General features: G+C 41.2%; 2 protein-coding genes across 2 annotated transcripts; both read right to left on the bottom strand.

Moving 5' to 3' along the window:
- Nucleotides 1–613: 613 nt before the first annotated feature.
- Nucleotides 614–13953, bottom strand: jade3 (jade family PHD finger 3). The gene is given in 12 exon segments (XM_063891796.1): nt 614–2955; nt 3201–3318; nt 4220–4484; nt 4486–4682; nt 5644–5760; nt 6354–6521; nt 6648–6859; nt 9048–9238; nt 9363–9520; nt 9678–9760; nt 9831–9890; nt 13757–13953. Coding segments are annotated over 11 exon segments (2295 nt in total). The 5' UTR covers nt 9880–9890; nt 13757–13953; the 3' UTR covers nt 614–2218.
- A 1632-nt stretch (nt 13954–15585) lies between these two features.
- On the bottom strand, nt 15586–25000 carry rp2 (RP2 activator of ARL3 GTPase). The gene is made up of 5 exons (XM_063890843.1): nt 24709–25000; nt 20371–21039; nt 18458–18572; nt 17484–17569; nt 15586–16174 (listed from the first exon to the last, which is right to left on the bottom strand). The coding sequence occupies exons 1-5, from the start codon at nt 24874–24876 to the stop codon at nt 16091–16093; spliced, it is 1122 nt and encodes a 373-aa protein (XP_063746913.1). The 5' UTR covers nt 24877–25000; the 3' UTR covers nt 15586–16090.
- Between the last annotated feature and the right edge of the window lie 2699 nt (nt 25001–27699).

Genomic DNA, 27699 nt, shown 5'->3' with positions numbered 1-27699 from the left:
GATAATAAAAAATACAACTTGAGGTTTTTATTTTTACATATTTACACAAATTAAAACATTATTTGTTTTAATTAATTACAAATAAAATATTATTTATTTTTAATTAATTAAAACATTATTTATTTTACATTAAAATATTTGTATTTTCATTTATTTATTTTTTCATGTTGCATTTTTAAATAACACTGCCCACAATTTCAGAAAAAAAAGTACCAAATTCCAAAAATGTGGAATTAAAATACTATATATTAATACACATAAGGTGTACTTTGACTGAGTTTACTCCTGACCTGAATATACTCATTAATTGTAAGAATTCTAACATTTTAAATCCCTTTCTTTAAAGATAATGCTTACATAAACTGTGTGCATTAAGTGAAGTGTGGCGCTGCTGCCCTCTAGCTTCTCTCACCGGTAACTCAAACCCTATCGTAAGTGTCCTGGTGTTTTTAAAAACTGTGGTCAGATATTTATCATGTCCTTCTTATGAACACAAACCATTTTAATGCCAACATTTCTTTTTTTAAATCCCAAAACTAAAGCTTTTCTTGTAGAAATGAGTCCATACAAAATACTAAATCGACTCCGGTAACAAAATAATCCCAACACGGTAAACCAGTTATTCCAGTCTTTAATTACACAAAAAAAAGGTGACAAGAAACAGAAAAAGACACATATAAAAAGGTAAGGAGTGATAGTGAAGGCGGATCATGTGATGAGCTGAGGGAACTACATACTCTAACTAATGAACGTGTTGATTATCTGTGGAAAACACGTCTTAATGTCCCGCTTTGATAGAAAAACAGGACAAAAACAGCAAATCCCAACATTTTTTAGGCTTTTCAAGACATTTTCCACATGAAAAATTACATAATTATCAAAATAGTTTGCAATTATTTTCTGTCGTTCGATTTAGAAATGCTGCTTTCAATCAGGGAATGTCATTTTACTTTCTTACACACAAGAAGCTCCATGTTTTTCAGGCTCATTTCTACAAATGGTGTAAAACTGAGCACACAAAAGGCCTTTCTCTTCATAAAACAACCCCAATACTTGACCAGTATGGACAGTCAGTGTATTACCTGTGTGGAAACAGTGTGTGAGAGACAGTTAAAGGGGGATGCTGGGTTTCACTTTCTGGGGGTCATTAGATTTTGAAAGTAGAGCATGTGAGATTCACAGTATTTACATCCCAATTTCAACATGTCACATACAGCAGATTGAGTAGGAAAGGCAAAATGAACCTGTGTGTTTCATACAAAGTTGTGCAGAGTACAAAATGTAACTACAGCCATGACAAGGCAGTCGTGGAAATCTGACGGACTAACACAGGGCTATTTCTGTGGTTAAATGAACACCAATGGATGATGATGCTGAAAATTCCCTTAATGCATCTTTGCGTACAGTAGGTCTGCACATATATTTATTGGGGTAAATGTAGCATCTCACTGGTTCCCTCCACAAAAAGCCAATGGGATTTTTCCAAGTGTTAGGAAATAATCTCTGTTATGATATTAACACATTTTGTTCAGCAGGATAATCTCCACCACCGCTAAGCTAAAGGCGGCTAACGTGGGACGTGATGGCGTTTAGTCGTCTCATTCACACACTTGTTAGCAACTACTGTTTTTAAATCCACAATCTGTGGTGAACCACAGACCTTATTTCAGGCTAACAACCAAAAACACATTCAGAAAACCATTGACTTTAAGACGAGGGAACAGGAAGTGCTAAAATGCCGAGTCATGGCACGGTTTAAGGACTCATTCCTGCACCACCTGTTAGCTTTTTTGGTCCAGAAAATGGTGAAGAATGATGATGAGGATGTCCTAAGATGTCTTGTTTTTATTGTTTAGAAAAGAAAACCAGAAAATATTCACATTGAAGAAGCTGGAGTTAAAGAATCTTTGTCTTTTGTTTTCTAAAAAATGAAATCTATCAAAATACTTTTAACAGTTTTGAGGATGAATCTCTGCAGCTGTAGTGTACAGGCGTGTTTCACAAAGACACTTAGGAAGACTACGCTGAACGACTGAAGCGTAGTCTCTACTTAAATGGATCGAGTCAGCAGAATTCAGTCCGCTGAATTAGGTGAGTTTAAAGCAATAATATTAAGTTGGAGCTAAAAATTAAATTAAGTGAAATCTGTTGACCTAATGCATTGAATTAGAGTCAACGCTTCAGTTGCTTCAGTCTGGAGGGGGGGTGCACACTGCCGTCACCTCTGCACCGGGTGTCTGGAGCCCTGTTTCTTTTGGGAGTCTGTCGGGGCCCCGCCCTGTTTCCGCCGGTGCCTCCCTTTGGCCTCGGGCTCCGAGTCGCTGAGCTCCAGGTCGGGACAGTATCCGTCGCTGTCCTGCCTCCCGCTCGGCACCGGGTTTTCCGACACCGGTTTGGCCCACAGTCTCTCTTTCCGGGACAGTTTGTCAGAGGCCCTCAGGTCCTCCGTGGTCCGGACCAGGTTGATGGTGGCCTCTTTGAAGGAGCGGCCAAAGTGCTCCATGGCGGACTTCCGAAAGCTGCTCTTCGACGCTTCCTGCTCGCTGGGAGTCTGGCAGGAACTGTCCTTCTTCTGCGACACTAGCTTCTCCAGCAGGCCGTTGGATTTGCCGTTGCTGTGGGAGGCGTGTCCGTGCAGCGCCGCCTGCAGGGCCAGAGGCTTCCCGCTGGGCTTGGTGAAGGGCGGCGCCGGGCGGCTGGAGGAAGAGGAGGACGAAAGACGCCCGTTGGAGCGCTCGTCTCTCCGGTTGTGTCCGTGCATCTGAGGCTTCCCCAGACCTAACCCTTCCCCCCCGTGCTCCGTCACATTCCCACTATTGTCCGGGCACAGCGGCCCATTCCCGGATTTAGAACCGCCATTTCCCAGGCTGGAGGATTTGGGCATTTTCAGCTTCAGGGTGATCCTCGGAGGAGGACGGAACAGCACGCTCTCTGCAGAAGAGGAAGAAGGAAGACCTGCGGAGGAAGGAAGACAACAGGCTTCAGATTTGAGGTAAATGGACAGTTTTTGTATTGCGCTTCATCCAGTCTTTTCGACCCGTTCACACCTCATTCTTACAGAGCAATGTGCCACTCAAGGAATCCAACAGTCACACACATTTCATGCCATCAGGAGCATCTAGTGGTTTCTAGTATCTTGCCCAAGGTAATATCACAGCAGATTATTGGCAGTCATATCAGCATGCCGGCAGATGGCTCACCGGCAGAGAGCTCCTGGTTCAGCAGCTTCACGTGGAGGTTGAACATCTGCTCCTGGGCTTTGCCCTGCAGAACCTTCAGCTTCTCACGACGACTCACCATGTAGCACAGATTCCTCACCTGCAGGACCAGAGCGAGAGAGAGAGAGAGAGAGAGAGAGAGGGAGGGAGACAGTAAGAACAAGACCTGCACACTTTTAATAATCTGCTACCTTTAAATGAGGCAAGATAATCTCTGTAGCAAAAACAACTTCACCACTTTGATTTCTGTAGTGAAAAGCTTATGTTAATTAAGCTAAAGGAGGCTAATGTTGGGCTATAAAGGAACTACAGCACGGTCACATGACTTCACGTCACCACCGCTAAGCTAAAGGAGGCTAATGTTGGGCTATAAAGGAACTACAGCACGGGAGCTATAAAGAACTACAGCAGGGTCACATGACTTCACGTCACCACCGCTAAGCTAAAGGAGGCTAATGTTGGGCTATAAAGGAACTACAGCACGGTCACATGACTTCACGTCACCACCGCTAAGCTAAAGGAGGCTAATGTTGGGCTATAAAGGAACTACAGCACGGTCACATGACTTCACGTCTCCACCGCTAAGCTAAAGGAGGCTAATGTTGGGCTATAAAGGAACTACAGCAGGGTCACATGACTTCACGTCTCCACCGCTAAGCTAAAGGAGGCTAATGTTGGGCTATAAAGGAACTACAGCACGGTCACATGACTTCAGGTCACCACCGCTAAGCTAAAGGAGGCTAATGTTGGGCTATAGAGGAACTACAGCACAGTCACATGACTTCAGGTCACCACCACTAAGCTAAAGGAGGCTAATGTTGGGCTATAAAGGAACTACAGCACGGTCACATGACTTCAGGTCACCACCGCTAAGCTAAAGGAGGCTAATGTTGGGCTATAGAGGAACTACAGCACAGTCACATGACTTCAGGTCACCACCACTAAGCTAAAAGCTAAAGATCATGCCGCTCTAGCAGAAATCACCAGGCAGCAGCACCCACCCTCTCCAGGTCCTGCCTCAGGTGCATGAACATTCTCATGCGGGTGTGGATGCTGTCCTCCTGCGGTTGCAGCTCCAGGTTCTCCTCGCCCTGTCGGGGGGGCAGCAGCGCTCTGTTGAAGTTGGCCTTCCTCTTCAGCATCCAGTACTGGAAGATGAAGTCGACCAGGCGCAGCGACAGCCCCACGGCCCCCACCAGGTCCTCCTGCCGGACCCGGGTGAAGAACTCCTCCTCCAGCTCCTGCAGCCTCTGAGCTCGCTGCCCCCCCCTTCTCAGCCTCGGGGGGCGCTTTGGATCGTGCAGGGCTCAGGCCAGGCTCCCCCCCTCCTTTAGACTTGCTGTGCTTCAGGCAGTAGGACTTGAACTTCACTTCGTCGCCCTCGTCCAGGATGGTCTTCATCTCCAGGCTGTGCTCGAAGGCACAGGTCACATGGAAGGGGGTGGTGCAGTTCTTCACCGAGCACTGAGGACACACACACACACACACACACACACACACAGTGAATAACATATATGGAATAATAGAGCGGTGCAGGGATGGCGTATCTCTGTAGGCCGACCCGGAGGTAAGCTGCATGGGTTCCCTCGACTAAACAGCACTGTGATTTCTCCGTAGGGTTTTGGAATATTGTAAAAAGTAAGACCTTTGGAAAACAAACCTGTTTGATAAATGCTTTGTTCAGCTGGATAATCTCCACATGTCTATCCTACTTTTATCATTTTCGAATCATAAATCTAATCTAGAAGCAAAATGCTAACCTTATGCTATAAAGGAACTACAGAGGAGTACAGCGGGGTCGCACGACTTCAACGCCACGCCAACTTAAGATCCTTTGTACTGATTTTAGTGCGCTTGCATATTCGACCAAAGCCTTTCCTTTCAGCCACACTGAGTTTAAGTAGAAGTCACAGCTGTTTCCATCACCGGTCTGATATCGTGTAACAAAGATGAGCTAACAAACTGAGCGGCAGTGTTTACGTGTTCGGCGTACAACGTTCAGTCACTTGTTAAAAACCGTTGTTTTCAGACACATAAAGTCTTCAAAAACCCCAGTGTGTGTGTGTGTGTGTGTGTGTGGGGGGGGGGGGGGTCACTGCTGCCACAGACCTTATTTGGAGGTATTTTCCAAAACCCTACGGAGAAATCCCACTGACTGAGACGAGGGAACTGGAACTGGTAAAATGCTAACTCATTTCCGGGTTTTAGGACTCATTCCTGCACCACTCTATCTGCAGGAAGGCGGCGTAGGAGCCGGTTCTGTTCACTGTTGGCATGTCAGTTTATCTGGTTTAAAGCGCACAGGGTGCATACATGGTGTCAAAGGTGAGCGGACAGAGAGACAAACGATGGTATTTATCAAAACGCTCAACTATCCCACCGCTTCTCCCAGGGATACTTCATTTAGAAAGGACCCCTCCCTCACCTGGATACACGCTCCTGTCTTCCACTTGCACAGACTGCAGATGAGCGACCATCGACTGGGGGGGATGTGGGACACTTTGGTGATGGGCTCCATCCTCTCAGGACAGGCGATGCTCACCTGCAGAGGAGGAAGAGGAGGAGTTCATATTTCAAAATCTATTCTGCCAATTATTGAACGTTTGAGTATGAATCCATGATGTGTCAGATACTCCTTATAGACTCTAGTTGATCATAGAGTCTTATTGTGAACCCGGAAAAGTAGTGTGTGCACAATTAGCACAAGTTGCGTTAATGACCATTATATCTATTATGTGGACTCATCTGAGTTGTTCATTGAGGGAGAAGAAAACACCAATTCTACTCTCTGGTGGCTGGTTTTAACTAGTTGTGGGTTGTTGTAGGGGACTCTGGATCATCTGGATTGAGATTGAGTACAAATATGGTCCTCTGCCTTTTTTTAAATGGACCCAATAACCCCTTAAACCACTGTAAAAGTGTCCAAGTCAGCCTAGCCATTTCTTAACTATTGTAAACATTGCGTTTGTATGATTCTATATTAACTGTGGAAGTTGCCCCACATATGCAGGTTAGCATCCGGCAGTTTCTATGTGCTGGAGATCCGTGCTATACATTTCTATCATAAAACGTTGGGGTCTCAACACCTCCAGGTTCACACTGCTGGAAACGAGACTGATAAACTTAGATTTTTACCTCTGGGATCCACAGGGCGCAGCTCACGTGGGCCCACTTGGTTCCGGCCCGTGTTGCCTTCATGGCCCCTCCCTTCTGAGGGCAGAGGAGGCACTGCGGGTCGATGCCGAGGACACAGGTCCTGCAGAGCCAGTTCCCCACGGGTACTTTGACGATACCGTAACATGCCTGTGGAGAGAGAGGCATACACTTCAGAGATATGTCCCAGGAGAGACACTACCTGCATATGAAACCTGAGATCAGTGTCCTCTTTCACTGACTAACCCCCACATGTGCTGTGATGCCTGTGTTTACCTGGTGAACGCAGATGTTGCACTTGTCGCAGAACACCATGTCGTTGCCCTCCTCGCTGTCGGGGGAGCGGCACACGTCGCAGATCACGTCCTCGTCGTACTCGATGCCGAGCCCCTCCACCGTCTCCATGGCGTGCTTCATGTTCCCGTGGCACTGCGTCTCCAGCGCCTCCATCACGCGCTCCATCGTCAGCTCGTCGATGGATTCCTCGCCTGCAGATCAGAGATCATCGGACAGGTTTTAATATATCTCATATCTCCAGCTGTAGAGAGGCAGCTGCTGATTCTGTGGATTTAATAACCATGTATTCTGACCTCATAATAATGCATTTCATTTAAGGAGCGCGTTTCTTGGTACTCCAAGACACTTTAGAAGCTAAACCTCATAAAAACAACACTTTGAATATGTAAAACACAACAATAGTTAAAGTCTTTGAGGATCCACGCAGGTTCGCTGTGGTCTGCAAGTCAATGTGTCACGTAGATGTCTGCAGGAGTGGACCGTCGAGAAACGTGTGAGGTTTCAGGCTGAGCGGACGAAGCACATAGGAGTTACAGCAACACCGAGTTTCATGGCGGGGGATCTGTTTCCACGCCAAGGGCATAAGGTGACGCCTCTCAACTGGCTCAGGTGTCTTGAGGGCTGCCTCGTTATCAAAGACGAGTTGAGGGCCGAACCGTTATCGGTCTTCTGAAGTCTGGTGATGTTTGGACCGGCAAGATGCGTCCACATTGTGTTTAATGGCGAGTTCAGGTTGCCACGGCAACAGCATATGAAGAGACCTCCGATTTGACAAAGAGGCGTCCAGGGCCGGACCGTCAACTATCGTGGGACGTTTGGACCGTGAACTTTTGACTTGCGGCTTTTAACATCGTGCTTAGGTCTGTCGCGATAATCAATAACTCGTCCGATAAATTAATGAGCTCGAGAATTTTGCCGGCTCGATAAATTCCATTTGCATACTTGTTTGTTTTCCTCGTGTCTCTCACGTGAACACTCTTATCAGTCACTCTGTCTCTGTGTGGGGAGGCGGGGCCCCGCAGCATGCCAGCCCCGTGAGGAGCAGCAAGCCAGAGAAAACAGGAGTTGAGATTTGGAGGAATAAAAACGAATTGGTTTCAAAGCCGAACGCGAGAGCTGCAGTGAGGGAGCACTTAGGGTTCAAACCGAATGACCGTGGTGAACCACTGAACCTAAACGAGCCGGTATGTCGCATTTGTTGTAAAACAGTAGCAACTAAAAGCGCCAATACAACAAACATGCATCTGCACCTAAAGCATGATCATCCGATGCAGTTTTCCCAGCTGGGAGCTACAGAGTCTCAGTCTTCCTGACAGTCCACCATCCCTCGGGCAGTTAGGCGTCTTTTGGTTTCCAAAGGTCCGAACTGGATTGGCAGTTTTGCCTGATAAGGAATGTATCACTCTTTACGCCTGAGCCTAATGTTTAATGAAGTGCAATTTGGTTTACAGGGACTGAGAGTCCATTTGATTTACTGTTTTTGGTTGTGTGTAATTCAAGTGAAATTTTTGCTAACAGAATTTTTTTATTTTGGATATTTAAAATATTATCGTGTATCGCAATCATTCCTGGGACAATTTATCGTCCAGCAAAATGTGTTATCAGGCTTTTTCAGATCCTTTTTCCAAAAGCACAAAATGGATGCCATGGATAGAAGAAACCCCCAGAACCACAGGGGGCCACCTAGGGGAAACTCAAGGACAATTGACCTCGGAGCATCAGCTGATCGAGCTTACAGCCAGATCCACTGCAGAAATGGACAGATCTACGGGCTGAATGAGTTCCGTGGCGCATTTCAGCAGGAGAGAGTGAGCTTTAGCCACAGGATGCGCTTTAAAAAGACAAGAACAAACGTCTTGAGGAGGTGCTGAGGTACAAGGACTCAGGGCTTGACCAACAGCGTGAAAGGCAAAATGAATACATCTACAACTGTGAGGCAGAAATCTCACGTCTGAAGAAGAACCTGGAAGCTGCAGAGTGCCAACACAAGCAGCAGGTGGACATTATTCTGGCCAAGCATGTTTTAGAGAAGGAACTGCTCTCAGACCAGAACCACGAGGCCAACATGGTGACCTTAAACCAGCTGAAGAAAAGAGAGGAGGAACTCCTTCAGTGCGAGGATAAGTTCATCATGAACATGATCGGGAGACACCAGGTGAAGATGAAACTGAAAGAGGTGACCCAGGAGAAGAACGACCTGGCCAAGAAAAACCTGGACTGTGAGACGGATGTCAAACAGCTGAAAGAGCAGATGAGAGAGCACGAGGAAAAGTTCTCCAGAGACCTGGCCCAGAACCAAGAGACTGATCCCCCAGTATAAAAGGCTAAATGTAAAGCATGCTCCAGCTGTGGGGAGGCAGCTGCAGACTCCCTCCTCACCCATGCGCTGCAGCTCCGTGTTGAGGCCGTGCAGCCAGTGCAGGTCCATGTCGTCCAGGTCGTAGCGGCACATGTTCTCCGACAGCTCCTTGATGTTCATGTATCCCGGCTCCGTGGACTCCTGACTGGAGCTCTGGAGGAACTTCCTCTGGAGCGTGAACAGCAGCTCTTTGGGCTTCTCCACAACCGCTCTGAACACGGGAAGCAAAAACACGGGGATTTTAGCCTCTGCAGACCATTGACACGCACTAAAATCTACAGAACCACAAAGGGAAACCTCCAGAAACTATTATTCTTTTTTGAATATTGCGTTACCTGACGGAGGGCTGGGGGATGGTGTCGGGGCTGGCCAGCACCTGCACCCCCTTCTCCCACTCCTGCTTCCAGGTGTCCGCCAGCAGGTAGTAATCCTCCGGGGACACGTGGTGGGAGTCGGGCAGCTTCATGGCACTGATCAGGTCTTTTCTGAACACCTGAGGGGGGAGAGGACCAGAAATCAGACATTAGAAATAATGTTTATTCAGTCCGGAGTTATTTGTTGGTTTTAAACGAATCACAAAGTTAAGTGTGACTGCCGTTAGCATTTAGCATTTAGCATACGGTTCTTTTGACTGGAGAGAATAAACGTACTTCAGCCGGTTTCTTCGGGTCGGCGGCGGGGGTTTCAGGTTTGCCGCCATATTTGTTTGAGGAGCAGAAAGAGGTAGAGGGACCTGAAGAAGGAAAGACGGTGTGAATAAATAGTTCATGGTATGTCACTGACACGTTAGACAGAAGACTTACTCTCATTGTCAGAACTGTCGCTGCTGCTGGAGGAATGGAGGCGTTTCATCCTGTAACATCCTGAGGAAGAGGAGGAAAAAAAACATGAGAGTTTAAGATTCATTTGGAAAAAGGGCTGTGGTCTCAGCCGCTGGTGGAGGTGAGCAGAAAGGGGGCTTCACATAAATTAGCAGCAGAAGCAGTTTAGAATAGTGTCTTGTTAAGAAAGCGTTACCATCAATGGCTTTGATTTTGAAAGTTTCCGAGTTTTGTTAACATGAAATCACTGCTGGGGGCTTTTATTTTGAAAGTCCCTACTTAGTCTCACTGCTGGGGGCTTTTATTTTGAAAGTCCCTACTTAGTCTCACTGCTGGGGGCTTTTATTTTGAAAGTCCCTACTTAGTCTCACTGCTGGGGGCTTTTATTTTGAAAAAACAGGGGTACTTTCATACGTCCCAGAACACATGCAATGATGTTTGAGGGGGTTTGATTTGGGGAGGAAAAACAAGGTACTTACATAGGTTCCTGTTAACGTTCGGTCACCGATTAGGGCTTTTATTTTGAAAAAATTAAGTACTTCCTTTTCCTGATAAGAAAAAGTGACTTCTTGGGGCTTTTATTTTGAAAGAGTGTGATGCTAATGTGGGTTTACATGAACATACACCCCCCAGCAGTGACTGGATGTTCCTCCAACCTTGCTGTAAAACATTTCAGCATACTATAAATCATACACACTGAACTCTTAGTGGACTCGGTGCTGATTTTCTATACGTTTTACACCCTGGATGAGAACCAGCTTCAGAGAGCAGACAGAACCACAGTCTAGCTTCAGTGCAGTGGGGGTGGGGGGTACGTCTCAAGCCTCCTGAACTGAAGTCATTGAAGGTTTTAAAGGCTGCAGCTCTGAATACAGTTTCTGTTTCCACAGGACATGCCTCACATTCCCCATGAGGACAGGAGGGGTCTGTGGGGGGGGGGGGGGGGGCAACCTTTGTAAGTAAATATAAGTAAATTACACTAATGCAAACTGTTGGGAGAAACAGCAGCTTGCTAACGGGTGGGGGGGGACCTTGAGATCACTAAAGGGAACAGCAGAAGAAGACAGACAGGAAGTAACACTAAAGGGAACAGCAGAAGAAGACAGACAGGAAGTAAACACTAAAGGGAACAGCAGAAGAAGACAGACAGGAAGTAAACACTAAAGGGAACAGCAGAAGAAGACAGACAGGAAGTAAACACTAAAGGGAACAGCAGAAGACAGACAGGAAGTAAACACTAAAGGGAACAGCAGAAGAAGACAGACAGGAAGTGAACACTAAGGGGAACAGCAGAAGAAGACAGACAGGAAGTAAACACTAAAGGGAACAGCAGAAGAAGACAGACAGGAAGTGAACACTAAGGGGAACAGCAGAAGAAGACAGACAGGAAGTAAACACTAAAGGGAACAGCAGAAGAAGACAGACAGGAAGTAAACACTAATGTTTTTGTTGTTGTTTGCAGCGGGGAGGAAGTAGTAGCATGATGTTTTTAAGTGAAATGATCTGGTTGCACGTCCTGAGACCTGAGTATTGTGCGTGCATTGCAACACCGATGCTGGAACAATTCATCTGACCCAAAACAACAACAACAACAACAACAACAACAACAACAACAACAACAACAACAACAACAAAGGATAAAATCAACTAAATGATGGAGGAATTTCTACACGAGGAAGGTAAAGTGATAATCGAGACAAAAGCAACAACGGTATTTGAATCCTTTAAATCAGGGTCCAAATTCGAGCTCATTTCTACCCTTTGAACCCGTTGTCCAGTCTCTCGACTTCGTTGGAGCCCTGCTGGATGTTTCTGGACTGAATCTATTTTTGAGATCAACTCGCACACAGAGCGGCATCTGTTCCTGACATGGAGAGCGTTCCTCCTGCAGCGTGCAGGTAGTCGTGAAGCGACGCCTGAAGCTGCAATTCTTACAATAAAAAAGCAGAAACTACTGAGACTTTTTGCTGTTCAGCGTTTTAAGTATTTTTCAATTGCAATTTTGTCCCAGTTGAGTGACAGCTGTGGATTTTTGACCCATATAAAGTAAAATGTCTTTGGACAATTACTGTTTCCAGCATCTTAAATGTGTGGTTTTGTATTATTTCAGATAAACTAGGGCTGCAACTGTATTCTTACATCTGATTATCTGTCAACTATTTCATTTATTGATAGTTTCGATCATTAACTGCAACTTTAAGTCCATCAAGATCCTCGACATCATCATTTAAATATGAATTTCTAATTAAAATAAGTATATTTTTGCAGATAATTAGTATTTCTTTAAATGTAATTTCAATTAAAATACAAGTTTACATGTTTGCTAATCATTCAGCCCTAATATGAGTATTTAAAATGAGTCCCAGCTTTACGATAAGGCATCAATGATCCAGAAATATTAGGTATATTATTTTTAAATGAGTACTTTTGCAGAGTATTTCTACATTTGGGAATTTCTCATTGTGAGTACTTCGTCCAGCCCTTTAATGCCCCCTCACGCCCCACCCACCACACACACACACACACACACACACACACACACACACACACACACACACACACACACACTATAAACTAGTGGGGGCTGCACATGTTATCAGTGGTAACCCCCCCCCCCCATTAAGCAGGAAACGGCCTTTGTCTGCATGAATTTGCTCATATATGACATCGTTTTTAATCCAGTACAGTCAGAGGGCTCAGAGTGGGTGAACTGGGAGCTTCTTCAAACACAAACCCAGCGCCGGCCTGCCCTGCCCAAAGAGCGGAGTTGGCGCCAAACACACACTGAAGTTAGCTTCCGGTTGGAAAGTTAAGGGAGCAATGTAAGGGAAATATAATTTACATTACTGAGGATCCAGGGTTTTTTAAAGCATGTTACACATTGTATTTAACGCCTGTCTGAAACACTGGTTTACATAGGACAGATTTATTTATCTTTGATTATAAATAAAGGAGTTTGGGCTCATTGTTTTACTTCAAATCTGGGCTAGATCTTCACTGAGAGGCTTAATATTATTTCAAACTGATTCAGATTTGTGGAGACGTAGAAATGCAATATTATAATTGAAACTATTTATATATATTTTAAAAGGTAGGTTCTTTCTTATTCTTATTCAATCATATAAATTGCATTTCTGTTACCTCCACACTATCTAGTTTAAATCTGCACAGCGCTCCACTTGAATATAGTATTATTTTACTGTACTCAACTTTTACATATTTAAATGTTGTGTAACTACAGGCTTTAGTTTTCATTCCTAACAGTCTTTAAAACAACTTTTATAAAATAGTAAACATTTTTGCTGAATATTCTTATTTTCTGTGCCTTTGTGTGCAGCATTTACACCAAAGCAGATTCCTCCTATTTACCATAGGTGTGGAAACTACTTGGTGGTCATTGTCATTGAAATAGTTTATTTCTAAAGAGAATAACATGTGGTTTAATATTGGAAAACAAAGCTGGTAAATCTCCCTTTTGTTTCTTAAGAACTTTTACTAACAGCTTCACAAACCTGGGCGTGTTTCAGACGTCTCACAGGCTTTAACAACAGCAAGAGGAACCTAAAAAAGGAGACTGTCCTTTAGAAATGTAAATGAACTTTCCCCTAAAGTGGCCCTATTGTAAACTCCCATCCTGAGTCCGACTTCAGCGCCGCGGCCTGCAGGCTGTGGAGAAATCAAACGTGGGCGCCACCATCACACAAAGATGTCACTTCCTTCCTACACACATTAACACAAAGTATTCCCCTCACTAACACCGGCTGCATTATCCACAGAGACGGGGACAGGAAAACACTAAATCAAGAGACATTTACCGGGGGAGTAGAAGCCGAAACACAGGCAGCAAAAGGGAGCAGGCCCCGGCTAAATCCTGGAACACATATTGTTTCCATTCCCCCCCATTTTACCTTCAGTCCACCCGCTGCTGTCCGCTTTATTCCCGCCACTTTTCAGTCCGGATCAAACCTCCAGAATACGGGGTAAAACACACGGAGGCTCCGGTGATTTCAGAGAGGGGGAATTTGGGTTTTTTGTGTCCGAACACAGAAGGAGATCCTGGGTAGCAGTCTGTCCACCACCACGGCACAACAGCTCTATTGTACCGAGCCGCCCGCACGGTCCTAAAGCCCGCCGGATTCCATACAGCCGGGGTGGGCTCGATTTACTCAGCGGCGTTACCCTCTAGCGACAGACCACAATGAAAAGAAAAACAACTTTCTTTATTTTTATTTGACTCTTGAAAATAAATACTGGCAACATCAATGTCTATTCAATTCATGAATATTTTCAAATACGTTTAATATTTAAAAATCTCTGATTGTAATAGTAAAATTGTGGAAATATGGGTGTTTCTATTTTTAGCATTAATGTCTAATAAAGAATAATAACTGTATTTATACTGTATGGAAATAAAATGCATTTAATCAAATAAGATTTAAACATAAGATTGAGTTAATAAATAAAATGCATTAAATTGGTAACATTAGAAAGAACATAAACCCTATCTGATAATTAACTCAATCATATTATTTCAGATGTTCCTTCATCAGTCCTGTCAGTTACCATACAAGTCAAAGTTATGTCAAAAATGACTGTGATTTGTGGAAATATGGCAAAGAAATAGCAGTGTTACGTTTATTATTGAAATTGGCATTTTTATCATGCAACTTAAACTTCATAAAGTCACAGAGTTGAGGAAAACTTTTCGTTTGAATTGTTAATTTAAGCAAACGTGACTCTGCTTTTAAGCCATCATTTATAATCCGGTTGTTTGTAGTCAATCCAGAGTATTTTTTAAAACACAAATCAAATCATCTGTTCTCAACATTTATTATAAAAACATCGGTAATAAATAAGCAGTCAGTCTACGGATCTACGCTTTTAAGGTAAACACAGCGTGTCGGTTTTACCAACAACTAATTACAGACACCTTGTGCATTCATAAGAGAAATTGTTCTATAAAACGGAGTACAAAAGGTTTACAAAATCACAGAACGTTCCTATTCTATACTTCTTAAAGGCAACAGTACAAAACCTGCTTTAACTGAAACTGCATTGTGTTGCTAACTCACGCTGAGGGGAGTCAGCCCCCGGTTGGAGAATCAACAGCAAAGTGAATGGTGTTTGATGTGGAAGTGAACGCTGCTTACTCTGATTCAACAAAAGAAGACAGTCTGTTTCATTCAGACTGAATGTTTCAAACCCACAATCTGATCTTCTTGAACATGAAGGAAAATAATTCACTAATTTCGTTTCCAGCTGAACGCAAATCCACGCAGTCACACAGGACTTAGTTAGATGCTCCACGTCTGGATTTATTTTAGGATTTTGGACATGTCTTCATGCTTTAATGTTCAGAAAGCTCTTCATGTTTCTCATCCTGCCTGTGCTGCAGCTCCTCTTTTCACCCTCCGTCTGAAACCAGAGCCCCGGCTGCTCTGATTGGTTAGCTGGATGGCTCTGTTGTGATTGGTCCACTGCTTAGAGATGTCCCGCCTCTTAGCCTATCACCTACAATGTGTTGGAGTGCTATCCAATGGGGTTTTTTGGTTCTCCGTTCACCGTAGAGATTGAGAGGTTGGAATAATCCTTTAAAATGAAGTGTTTTTAAAAATATGAGTAACTTAATGACCTCAGGAAGACAGACTATTACCATAAAGGTCTGTTTTCCCTCCCCCTGTGTGCAGCATCACTGCTTCTTCTTACAGAGTTTAAAAATCCTCCAAACAAAACAAAATCAGACGTCACTTTTTACTAAAAACGATGATAAAGAACAAACATTTGTTTCCATACAAAAACATTCAGAGTATAAAACAAACATCACAAAATATAGATCACATGCCTACATCAGAAATAAAACCCAGCAAACGTTTTCACGATTACACTTTGGCCTAACAGAAGTCCGTAGGTGAGAACGTCTACACAGCACGTCTCAGATATACATTTACAACACGTCCATTATCTAACACACAAATACATCCTAAATAAAAATATGCTTTATTTATATAAAATATCTTCCCTCTGCGTTCGTGGGCTCATGGTTTTTCTACCTTAAATTAAACATTTACAGCAAAGCTCTACATTCACAATCCATCGAAGCCACATTCATATAAATATTCACAGCCGAGGGTCTGCAGACTCACTGTTGGATGAACTGCATCGCTATATATCCTTAAAATCTATCTCGTTTTCCAGGACGAATCCACTCAAACCGGACCCGAGCTGCAGGGCGCTCCGCTTCCTCACAATCCCATCTGCATGTCAGCGAAGTTGAAGAAGTTGTCGACGTCTCTGGAGGACGTGTTTTTATTTTCAGAGACGAAAACCTGCACAATAAAGAATAACAGTCACCTTTGGCTTTAATGGCGACTCAAAAAGTGGATTATGCTTTCCTTTCTTTAGTATTGTTGGATATATTGTACATTATATTAAGTGTGTTACCAACTTGCATCATTTGTCTAGATTTCATTTTGCTACGAAAAAGTCAGAAAGGGGATAAATGAGTTTGAGATTATTCTGCAGGATTATTTCAGAGTTAGTAAATTGGAGACAGTTCTTTAATTGATTTACTTTAAAGTTTTGAATGAAACAATTTTGAGTAAGAGAAGATCAGAAAAATGGACTTCATGTAAATGTGAAGTAAAGCTTTGTTCATGTCGGGCTACTTCTAGGTACTTTATATACTTGGTATTTTGATAACACACTGCATAATATCATACATTAAATATGTAGAAGAGACGTAAAAGTAAAGGTTTCATCAACGTAGTTCAGTAGAGGTTTACAAAAGAGTAGCTTAGTCAAGAAAAACTCAAGAACCGTATGTCAAACTGTGCTCAATGATAAAAAAGGCCACAAAATGATCTTGGAAAACTTTTAAAATGTCACAAAAAATGTCGTAAAAAAAGATTTTAAAAAAAGAGGAATAATTAAATTTAAAAAGTACTTTAAACTTCATAGTATAGTACACACAAAAAGTCTTAAACATGGAATAAAAAATGTGATATTCAAATAAAACAAACATTTGAATATCACATTTTTTTTCCAGGGGTTTAAAACACGTCCCCAGCAGCACACTGCTTAGCCCCCTGCCGGTCCTCCTTCAGGACAGGTTCTCTCCCTCACTGTGGATCTGTACTGACCTCGGTGCCGGGGGACACTTGGTTTGTGAGGAAATCCTCAGCACAACCACGGAGGAATATTTGGGCCAGAAGTCAAATGATTCTGTAGGATTTCTTATGAAATACGTTTGTGTACTTCTGTTTGTGTACTTCTGTTTGTGTACTTCTGTTTGTGTACTTCTGTTTGTGTTCTTCTGTCTGTGTACTTCTGTTTGTGTACTTCTGTTTGTGTACTTCTGTTTGTGTACTTCTGTTTGTGTACTTCTGTTTGTGTGTACTTCTGTTTGTGTACTTCTGTTTGTGTACTTCTGTGTACTTCTGAAACCTTGGCTGTATTTGTTTAATAGGAACATTTTTGAGTTGCAAAACCAAATAGAGTGTCGGTGCTGTTTTGTATATTAAGCCTCTCTGTGTTTGAGAGTGACGTTTGTAAAACAAGTGTAGTTTGTTTCTGGAGTTTTGGCAGGAAATGACGTCCATAGCTCCCCCACTGTGTTTCTCTTTGAGAGACGTGTACCTTGGTGCCGGGGAACACTTCGTTAGCGATGTTCTTGCAGGCGTCCACCACGCCGCCTCCGTTCAGCTCCAGGGCGACGACAGGACCTTCAGAGGAGAAGACAGATATCGTTTTTTATACCAACAATGTCCGATAAGATGGACTGAATCCTGAGCAGAACTAAAGCTAAATACATATATTCATTCAAATGAAAATCAATTAGAAACAGAAAACTAAATACGGAGAAGCGATGATTAAAACATTTAGAATAAAAACCAAAACTCACTTTGTATTTTAAGAAATATTTCATTTAAAATATTAAGCTTGTTGTTGTTTTATCTTTCTTTGTTTGTTTGTTTACTTTGTACCTGTGTACCTGTGTACCTGTGTACCACTGTTGTAGCTTTGTATGTTTTCTTGAATAAATAATGTTGACACAATAAAATAAATATAACTAATAATAACAATCATAAGTAATAATAATAATAATAATAATAATAAAAGTAATAATAATAACAATAATAATAATAAAAGTAATAATAATAATAATAATAATAATAATAATAATATAAGTAATAATAATAATAATAATAATAATAATAATAATAATAATAAAAGTAATAATAATAATAATAATAATAATAATAATAATAATATAAGTAATAATAATAATAATAATAATAATAATAATAATAATAATAATAATAATAATAATAATAAAAGTAATAATAATGTAAGTAATAATAATAATAAATTATATTTCAAAGCCCCAAAGGACACCATATAATGCATAAAATATTTTTAAAAAAGGTTAAAAACAGTTCAATAGAACAATAACAGGGAACATGTAGTATCAGTACATTAATAACTCCCTCTAGCACCACCGTACGTTATTCTATCTCATATTTAGCCTTTAGAAATGACAGTGATCGTGCAATTTGGATGTCGTCTCTGTTGCGTTTGGGATGAAATGTCTATAAATTGAGCGGCCGTACCTTTGGTGATCCAGTCCACCAGCTCGTCGGCGCTGTTCTGGAAAACCCTCTTCACGTCCTCAGGTCTCATTGACACCTCCTTGGTCTGGACCAGCACGAAGCCTTTAGCCGTCAGCTGAGGGAACGAGAAGGTGAAAGATATTTAATATAAATCAGAGGATTGCAGAGAACGACTTAAAGAGACCTGCAGGGGTTTGCTCAGAGGAGAGGAACTGGATCACAGGCTTCAGGGATGGATGCATTTCGCTGGCAGCAACACAAACATCACAGGAATTCTACAGCAGCAAAACAGCAGGCTTTACATTTCAGATACAGAGGAGGAGAAGCTCAAAGTCAGGAGAAACACAGTGAAAATATATTCTAATAGTTCCTTCAAGTCTTTTTATTTTATTATAAACTCAAAAATAATCAATTAATAGACATTCAGAGAAAATCAGAATCTGTATTTTATTTGCACGTTTTTTGCATATGGTGGCGAAGCGGTGGTTAGGGGCTTGGCCTAGGAACTGGAAGGTCACCAGTTCAAGTCCCCGAAAGACCAAGTGCTACCGTGGTGTCCCTGAGCAAGGCACCGCTCCCTACACTGCTCCCCGGGCGCCGTACATATGGCAGCCCACTTCTCCTTGACTTCTCTTGTCAACATTAGACTTTATATTGATACTTTATTTGCTCCTTTATTTTACAACTTAATTCCTCTTACTGTGATTATGTGTGCACCATAACACACCAAAGCAATTTCATGTTTGATACTTGGCAATAAACCGGATTCTCACAAACCTTTTAATGACCATAAAGTAAACTTAAATCTGCTTTAACATTCTATCGTATTCTTTGTGAACCTGCTGTTCCTTGTATAGAACCCTACAGGCTGTGCTGGGGAACGCTGCCTTTATTTTATTTCAATTACTTCCGTCCCCTTTCAAAGCAGTGGCCGAGTGCACCAGATCTTATCAGTTGATTATCAGCAGCTAAACTCTGATAACACCACCCTGTTTCCATTCACCTACCATAAACATGCTCTCTATTTGTTTAGCTCTTCATATCTAGTGAGAGTGAGAGTGTGTGTGTTTATAAATCAGGGTTATGAGAAACTCCTTCACAGTCAGTGTATAACTCCAGGAGATGCAGCTTGCAGAAACAGCAGGAAGCTCACAATTTAGTTCTGTGGTCCAATTACAACCAGCTAAATGAACAAAACCAGTTAATGTGAACCGTAAAATATCTTCACTGTTTTACCTTGCAGTCCTTCTTTCATGGATCCCCTAATTTAACATACTTTTAGCACTTGAATACTTTGAGCTTTTTGGGCCTACTTTCAATCTGTAGCACTGAGTATTTCCCCGCTGTGGAATGAATAACAGATTTATGATTCAGATTTCCCTTCCTGTGACGGCTACCAGACGCTATTTAAAAATAAAGAAGTCATTTGACGTTGTGGAAAAAGGAAGAAGCTGCGGTCTCTTTACGGTAAGTTGTGTATCTTTGGTGTTTTAAAGCATCAACTGAGTCACATAATTAAATTATATTTTATTTAAAAAAGGGCATTAAAAATGTATAAAAATGTCACAAAAAAAATATTAAAATTGTCATTAATTTAAGTTAAAATGTTCTCAAAATTCTCCAGAAAATCTATAACAATTTCAGGGAAAAATGTCATAAAAAGATGTAATAATAAATAAATATTGCATAATATATTATGACATACATAATAAAATCGCAAAAACATGAAACAGTTTTAATATTCTACATTCTTTAGTAAATATCTAAATTACATCCACAGCAGGACGTTGCTTAGCTCCCTGCTGGTCGTCCTGTCTGTGGGTACTAATGCATCTCCTGACTGAAGGGAAGTGCTTTATGAAACCCAGAGCTATCCCTTCAAACTGAGCCTCCTCTGCTGGGTATTCTCTCACCTCGTCGATGAGCTTGCGGGCGTTGGCGGTGGTGTATTCCCCGGCGAAGAAGACAAAGAGGCAGGATTCATCGCTGTCCTTACGCCGGCCTCCCTTTGTCAGAGGCACGATGCTGCGTTCAGGGTCGCCGGAGATCCGAACCGACTTGAATTCAGACTCTGGGTCCGGGATGGGCACAAAATCCAGGACCTTGGACGCCTCCGGCAGCAGGCTCCAGTTGTTCTCCCCGGAGACGGGCGTGAAGTCGTGGATGTTGCTCCAGTTGTTGTTGAAGATGCTGAGGCCGGAGTCCTTGAAGTGGAAGGCGAGCTCGGGGTAGAAGTACTGGAAGCAGCCGAACTTCATCCCCGTGGACGACTCGATGATGGGCTGTGTGGCGCAGCACAGGAACACCTCCATCTTTTTACAATCCCGCGTGCGGAACTGCTGGCAGGCCACCACGCACTTGATGTCCTTGCAGTCCCTGAAGAACACGCTGCCCTTGATGGGGCCCAATACGATGCGGCAGTTCACGCAGTCGTCGATGGTGATGGTGGCCGCGTGGTCGAACACGTAGATGTTGCAGTTCTCGCAGTCCTGGATCACAAACTGCTGGCCGTTCAGTTTGCCCGGCAGTCGTCCCACCGTCACGTCCTTCAGCCCCGACAGCATGTAGTCTTTGGGGTCAACCTGAGCAGAGAGGGGGGGGTAAAGTAGAGACACTACACACTGATATACACCTGAACATCAACAGGAGAGGACTCTTTAAAGTAGAGACTCTACATACTGATATACACCTGAACATCAGCAGGAGAGGACTCTTTAAAGTAGAGACACTACATACTGATATACACCTGAACATCAGCAGGAGAGGACTCTTTAAAGTAAAGACACTACATACTGATATACACCTGAACATCAGCAGGAGAGGACTCTTTAAAGTAGAGACACTACATACTGATATACACCTGAACATCAGCAGGAGAGGACTCTTTAAAGTAGAGACTCTACATACTGATATACACCTGAACATCAGCAGGAGAGGACTCTTTAAAGTAGAGACTCTACATACTGATATACACCTGAACATCAGCAGGAGAGGACTCTTTAAAGTAGAGACGCTACATACTGATATACACCTGAACATCAGCAGGAGAGGACTCTTTAAAGTAGAGACTCTACATACTGATATACACCTGAACATCAGCAGGAGAGGACTCTTTAAAGTAGAGACTCTACATACTGATATACACCTGAACATCAGCAGGAGAGGACTCTTTAAAGTAAAGACACTACATACTGATATACACCTGAACATCAGCAGGAGAGGACTCTTTAAAGTAGAGACTCTACATACTGATATACACCTGAACATCAGCAGGAGAGGACTCTTTAAAGTAGAGACTCTACATACTGATATACACCTGAACATCAGCAGGAGAGGACTCTTTAAAGTAGAGACTCTACATACTGATATACACCTGAACATCAGCAGGAGAGGACTCTTTAAAGTAGAGACTCTACATACTGATATACACCTGAACATCAGCAGGAGAGGACTCTTTAAAGTAGAGACACTACATACTGATATACACCTGAACATCAGCAGGAGAGGACTCTTTAAAGTAGAGACACTACATACTGATATACAGCTGAACATCAGCAGGAGAGGACTCTTTAAATCCTCTTCATGTTAGAGTAAATAAGCTGTTTGAAGTTTAACATATGATACTTTCAGGATCATTTCTTTTACACGCTCTTTGAACCGTGTGCTTGTATTTCAATCTTCTTGAGTTTTGTTTTCGTAGCTTCTCTTTTTTTGACGTTTCACCTACATTACAATCCTTTATCTTCTCCATGCACGGGTCATATTGAAGACTTGCACCGGATGCTGCCTGATGCCTGGTGTGTTGTTTGATGAACCACAGTTTAAAAAGTGGGTCCTAAAAACAGAAGTGGAACCGCAACCTAGTGTGCCTATATTGTCTGAATAAGTCATGCTGTGTGCGGTCAGCTGTGCACGGTGTTGTAATCCCATAATGAGATGATGCGCTGCATGCATCTTAGGCAACCGTTGACGTGAAACGCTGCATATTTTGAGACCGGGGGATGTTGTAAAATGCTGCTGAGCTTGGCGCTGTTATGGAGGCAGATTCAGAAGCTCATCAGCTATCAGAATAAATTTAAATGACATATTTAAAGGCTTTCAAACGATGTATATGACAATATATAGGCCGTATATTTGCATTTACCACATCAAGTGAAAGGCTAATTGGACCAGGACACTAATGCAAGTTTTATTAGACTGTATTACTATTTAATACGCCTTTCAGCTGGTTGAATACATCTCAAATAAATAAATACATTTTGTGAAATAGTCTTTTTTTTCTTGTGCAAAATATTTAAATTCAATTAGTCCGATTTCCTTGTATTTTTAGGGGATTGTTTTTTAGAATTTCTTTATATTTCTCTTTAAAAAATGTTCAATATTTCCTCCTTTTTACTCAGTTTATCCAACCGTGTTTTATAGTAATGCTCTTTCACTCTTACTATTTTTTCAAGTTAAGGATCTGAAAACTTCCTCAAACACCGAAAATAAACTTGGTATTTGTAAAGGTTATGACACTTCTCTAAATCATTTTTTACTTTTACATTATCATAGTGACATCCCACGTTTATATTTCCAGCTTTCAAAATGTTTGCATGTTTGTGTAATATAAATTATATCATTTTCAAAATCTGGTTTTTACGTCTTTCTGTGTGATTTTGGGTCCAAAATGTTCACAAAGTAAGTCCCAATTAAAGAAATAACTGTCAGGTTATAACGGGGAGATGCTAGACATTTCTTAATGGGGTTTAGTAAGACACACCTAAAGGGTGCGAACACCCCTAAATTAGCCCCGGACTCCAAAGTTTAACTACATGTTGTTGTTGATGTTTAGTTTTACTGCATTTCACACTACGACTTTGACTTGTAACTGAGTATTTTTACACGGTAGTACTGTTACTTTAATCAAATATCAGAGAAGCTCTGAATTACTGTGGAAGGCACATTTTAATTATCTTACTGCGTTTACATTTTCACACACAAGACAGTTTCCTTGTAAATGTTCTTTATTTCATCTCAATGCAGCAATTTGAGGTTGTGCTATACAGTTTATTATATAGGTAATATTATATGTATAATATAAAGGGCTGTACTTCATAAGATAAGATTTACTTTATTAATTTTCCTTGCATTGAGTGGATGTTTAGCAATGAATCTCAGCATGTGCTACTTCAGAAAATCGTGTAAGAAATATAAAACACTAAATTCAACATTTTAACGTGAATATTGACATGTTTTACCACAAAATGCAGCTACATTTTAAAGAACAAGTTAAAAGTGTATACATAACCCTTTTAAATTGCACTAGCAGCATTAAAAGATGTTAAGCGGGACAGGTTTGCAGATTTGTGTTGGGTAAGACTTCCAGGTGCCATCATGTATAATTTTCCTTCATGTTATGATGATATTCTGCATGAAATTGCAGTTTTATTACCTATCTTTCTTGCCCCAGATGTAGACTACTGCTTCTGAGCCTGCTTGGTTATTTTTTCTATAATTTGCTTATGGTTATGCATGCTAGCTAGAAACGACTAAAACAAAGAATTAGAAAGGGACACACGTTAGGTAAGACTTCCAGGTGTGAAAAGGTATACTCTGATGGAATTATATGGCTTGATTCGTGTTAAATGTCATGTTATCACCTTTGCTCTCTTGCCCCAGCTGTGCTACTGCTATCAATTCATTTTCCTAGATATTTATATTTGAATCCCAATTTAAGGGGTTAAATATTATCTATTTTCAGTACACAAATCCCTTGTATGATATCTTTCTCTAAAAGGCTAGCCAGAAACGAGTTAATAAACCCAACTAAAAGACGTTAAGCATCTCACACTTGTTGGGTTTTGTTAGGTCAGACCTCCAGGTGCTAAAAGGTATCATTTCATACAGTAATATGACTTAATTCGCGTTAAATGTCATGTTTCACCTTTTTTCTCTTGTCCCAGCTGAAGGCTACTGCTACCAATTAATATTCCTAAATATTAAATGCCCATATCAGGGTTAAAAGGTTCAATGTTTCATTTTAATTCCCCATCTAAATATAACTCACTGTGTTCATAGGCACGGATACACCTGAGAAACCCCCGTGAGTTCTCTAAATAGCTAGATAGAAACGACTAAATAACACAAACTAAAAGACGCAAAGTGGCTCACACTTATTAGGTGATGTTAGGTAAGATTTACAGGTCCCAAAACACATCATTTCATTCATCTTTATGACTTTATTCAGCGTTAAATTAACAGATCTTCACCTTCTCTCTCTTGTCCCAGCTGTACTGCTTCGGAGGCTCCTCGCTGTTGTTGCCAAGGGGAACTGAGCTGTTTGTCACCGTCGTAGTTTCAACGGTCGTTGTTGTCGGTGTACGTTCATCTTTTCCCGCGGACTTCCTTTTGGATTTCTTAGAGAAGAAGCACCCCATGCTGGTGGGAGTTTTTCTGTAACCCGTACCGAAGGAGAACACGATAAAATGTCAGAGTGAAAGAGGCTTACGAGCTCTTCAGTTGAAAAGATTTTTATTTTTTTGGGGTTCCTGTTTCTCTTGCTTCGTTTCGCAACCAATCGCAACCGTCCGAGTCGGGTGAACAGCCAATCACGAGGCTCTGATAGAGTCACGGGTGATGTAAGAGAGGCGTGAACCCCATGAGGCGTTTGAGGACAAAACTAAGTACTTCCGCAGGTGGATTTTAATTTGAACATATTCGAATACGTTTTTATTGAACATAAATCTAAACAGAGATGTACAATATATCCGTTCCAAGTTCAGTCCAACATGCTAGAAATCAAGTAAAAGTATGATTACCTTTAATACGTAATATATGCATCTGTCCATACATATCTGTTTATAGTACACATATCTATATATTATACATATCCGCCATATACATCTGCTATACGTAATATATGCATCTGTCCATACCTCCTCATTCAACAGAGTAAAGTGTTTAAATACTCTCAATGTATTCCACATATGTATATATTTCACATCCTCAAATCTTTAGTGTTGTTATTGTAAATATTCTTCTCTCTTTTTGCACTATTTTATTATCTTATCTGCACCATGTATGTTGAGTTGTTGGAGGAGCATGGGATATATAATATTTTCATTGCCAACATATACGCTGTATATGCTGTGCATATGACCAATAAAACCTTGAAACCTGCACATTCAAATGTATATGTAGTTACCCTTTAACAGATCTGTATAACTCATGTCATAGTTTTTATTTCTATTCATACTATGACTACATATTATTCTTATTTCCTCCCATCTGCTATCTGTGTTTCTCTCGGTTGCTGCTATGACTGAGTTCCCCTACGGTGAGCAATAAAGGTCCATCTTATCTAATCTGATCTCATACCATAAAATAACACTCCAATACAAGTAGCTAATAACCATACAATCAAAATCTTAGTCAAATCAAAAAGTCTACATCCAAATAAACAATCAACACTTATTTATGACACCAAAGCAAATTCCCTGTCTGTGTAAATGTACCTGGTAGTAATCTTGATTCTGATTCTGATTTAACTGTACTCTTCAAATGATGTATTGTATTGTGTAAATGTTCTCTAGCAATATATCTTATCTTATCTGTGTTGGTATGTATATTTACTGAGTACTGCTTTGCTTCTTTGCAGTACATTTGTTTATGTGTAGATGGGTTTTGTTTTTGACAGATATTCTCACAGCTAGCTTATGAATTTCCCCAAGGAATCAATAAAGTTGATCTTGATTTAAATCTATGATACACTTTGATTATATTCTGTATATCAAATTGTTAATGTTAACCCAGTTAACTCGTCAAATAACAGCCAGAAAATTCTCTCTCTTTTTCAAATTGACAAAATACAAACAAAAACCATTTCTGGTAATAATTGACAGGTTTGATTTCTTTTTTCTATCACATTTGATACACTAACATATACATTACATACAACTGTTTTTATGTTCTGTGTTTATTCTCAAACAGGAACTGCTTTACTGCCTCTTTATTTTTTTAAACAAAGGGAAAATGCCATTTCAGGGGGTGTTCGATCGCTACGATATTTCTAATAATATTTGGAAACCACTTTTTCTCCAACGTTATTTACATTGTGTCTACGTACAAGTACATTTAACACAACAGGTGCATGTTTTAGCAGTTTGGGCATGGACCATTACCAGACAAAGTCCTCCAATTTTGGGTTTACCCCTTATTTCCACTATTATATATGTTAATGTAGTAAATATGATACACTCGTCTTTATAGGGTTAAAATAAGGGTTCAAATTGTGCAGTAAAAGGTAGAGAATGTTCCTCTGTAGCATAAAATTGTACCTTATTTTACTACAAATGACCTGGCATCAAAGATCAGAAAAGAGAAAGGGTAATTTACCAGCCTGCCATGAACGCACCATTACACATTGAACACACCCCTCTGGTCTGGATGGTGTCATACCACAAAAACCATCTTATGCAAACTTCTTGATTACATATCTTACATAATAAAAAACATGAATATCATGCTCATAATATAAAGGGAAATAACTCAAAAGAGTGCAGAGTAAAAAAACATGCAATAAAAAGGCAAGTGTTTATTCTTTTGCACACCAGGTTCATTTATTTACACCATATATTACATATTTACATCACACTCAACAACAACACAACAACATGTTACATGTCGGAGCAGATAAGCTCGCACCTTAAGCCAATAGACCATGCTAATAATAGGTAATCTCCCATCATGCATCTGTGAGAGATGCTTTGAGGATATGGCCTTCCTGTACAGCCCTTTTTCACCCTGAGTTACCTCGTGATGTTGCCTGTATAACACCAAAGGGCACAGTGGGAGGTGTATGGTACAGGGTTTATTCAAGGAGTTTACTCAACGCTACTGCTCTTAAGTACACATTTGAAGTATTTGTTCTTTACTTAAGTATTTCCTTTAATGCCACCCTTCTACCTTATTCATCTCAGAGGGATGAGATCAACATAGCTACTTTGAAGATTCAGATTCGGATCAAAAATACAAAAGATAATCAACTAAAAGTTAAAAGATAGATAAGATAAAGAATAATAAGATACCATTTAAGGGGACATACACTCTCTACTTTAAAGAGTCCTCTCCTGCTGATGTTCAGGTGTATATCAGTATGTAGTGTCTCTACTTTAAAGAGTCCTCTCCTGCTGATGTTCAGGTGTATATCAGTATGTAGCGTCTCTACTTTAAAGAGTCCTCTCCTGCTGATGTTCAGGTGT

The sequence above is a fragment of the Eleginops maclovinus genome, chromosome 9 (assembly GCF_036324505.1).
Source record: "Eleginops maclovinus isolate JMC-PN-2008 ecotype Puerto Natales chromosome 9, JC_Emac_rtc_rv5, whole genome shotgun sequence".
NCBI classification, from domain to species: domain Eukaryota; kingdom Metazoa; phylum Chordata; class Actinopteri; order Perciformes; family Eleginopidae; genus Eleginops; species Eleginops maclovinus.
The sequence above is the reverse complement of the archived record's forward strand: the minus strand, read 5'-3'. Positions and strand labels throughout refer to the sequence as shown.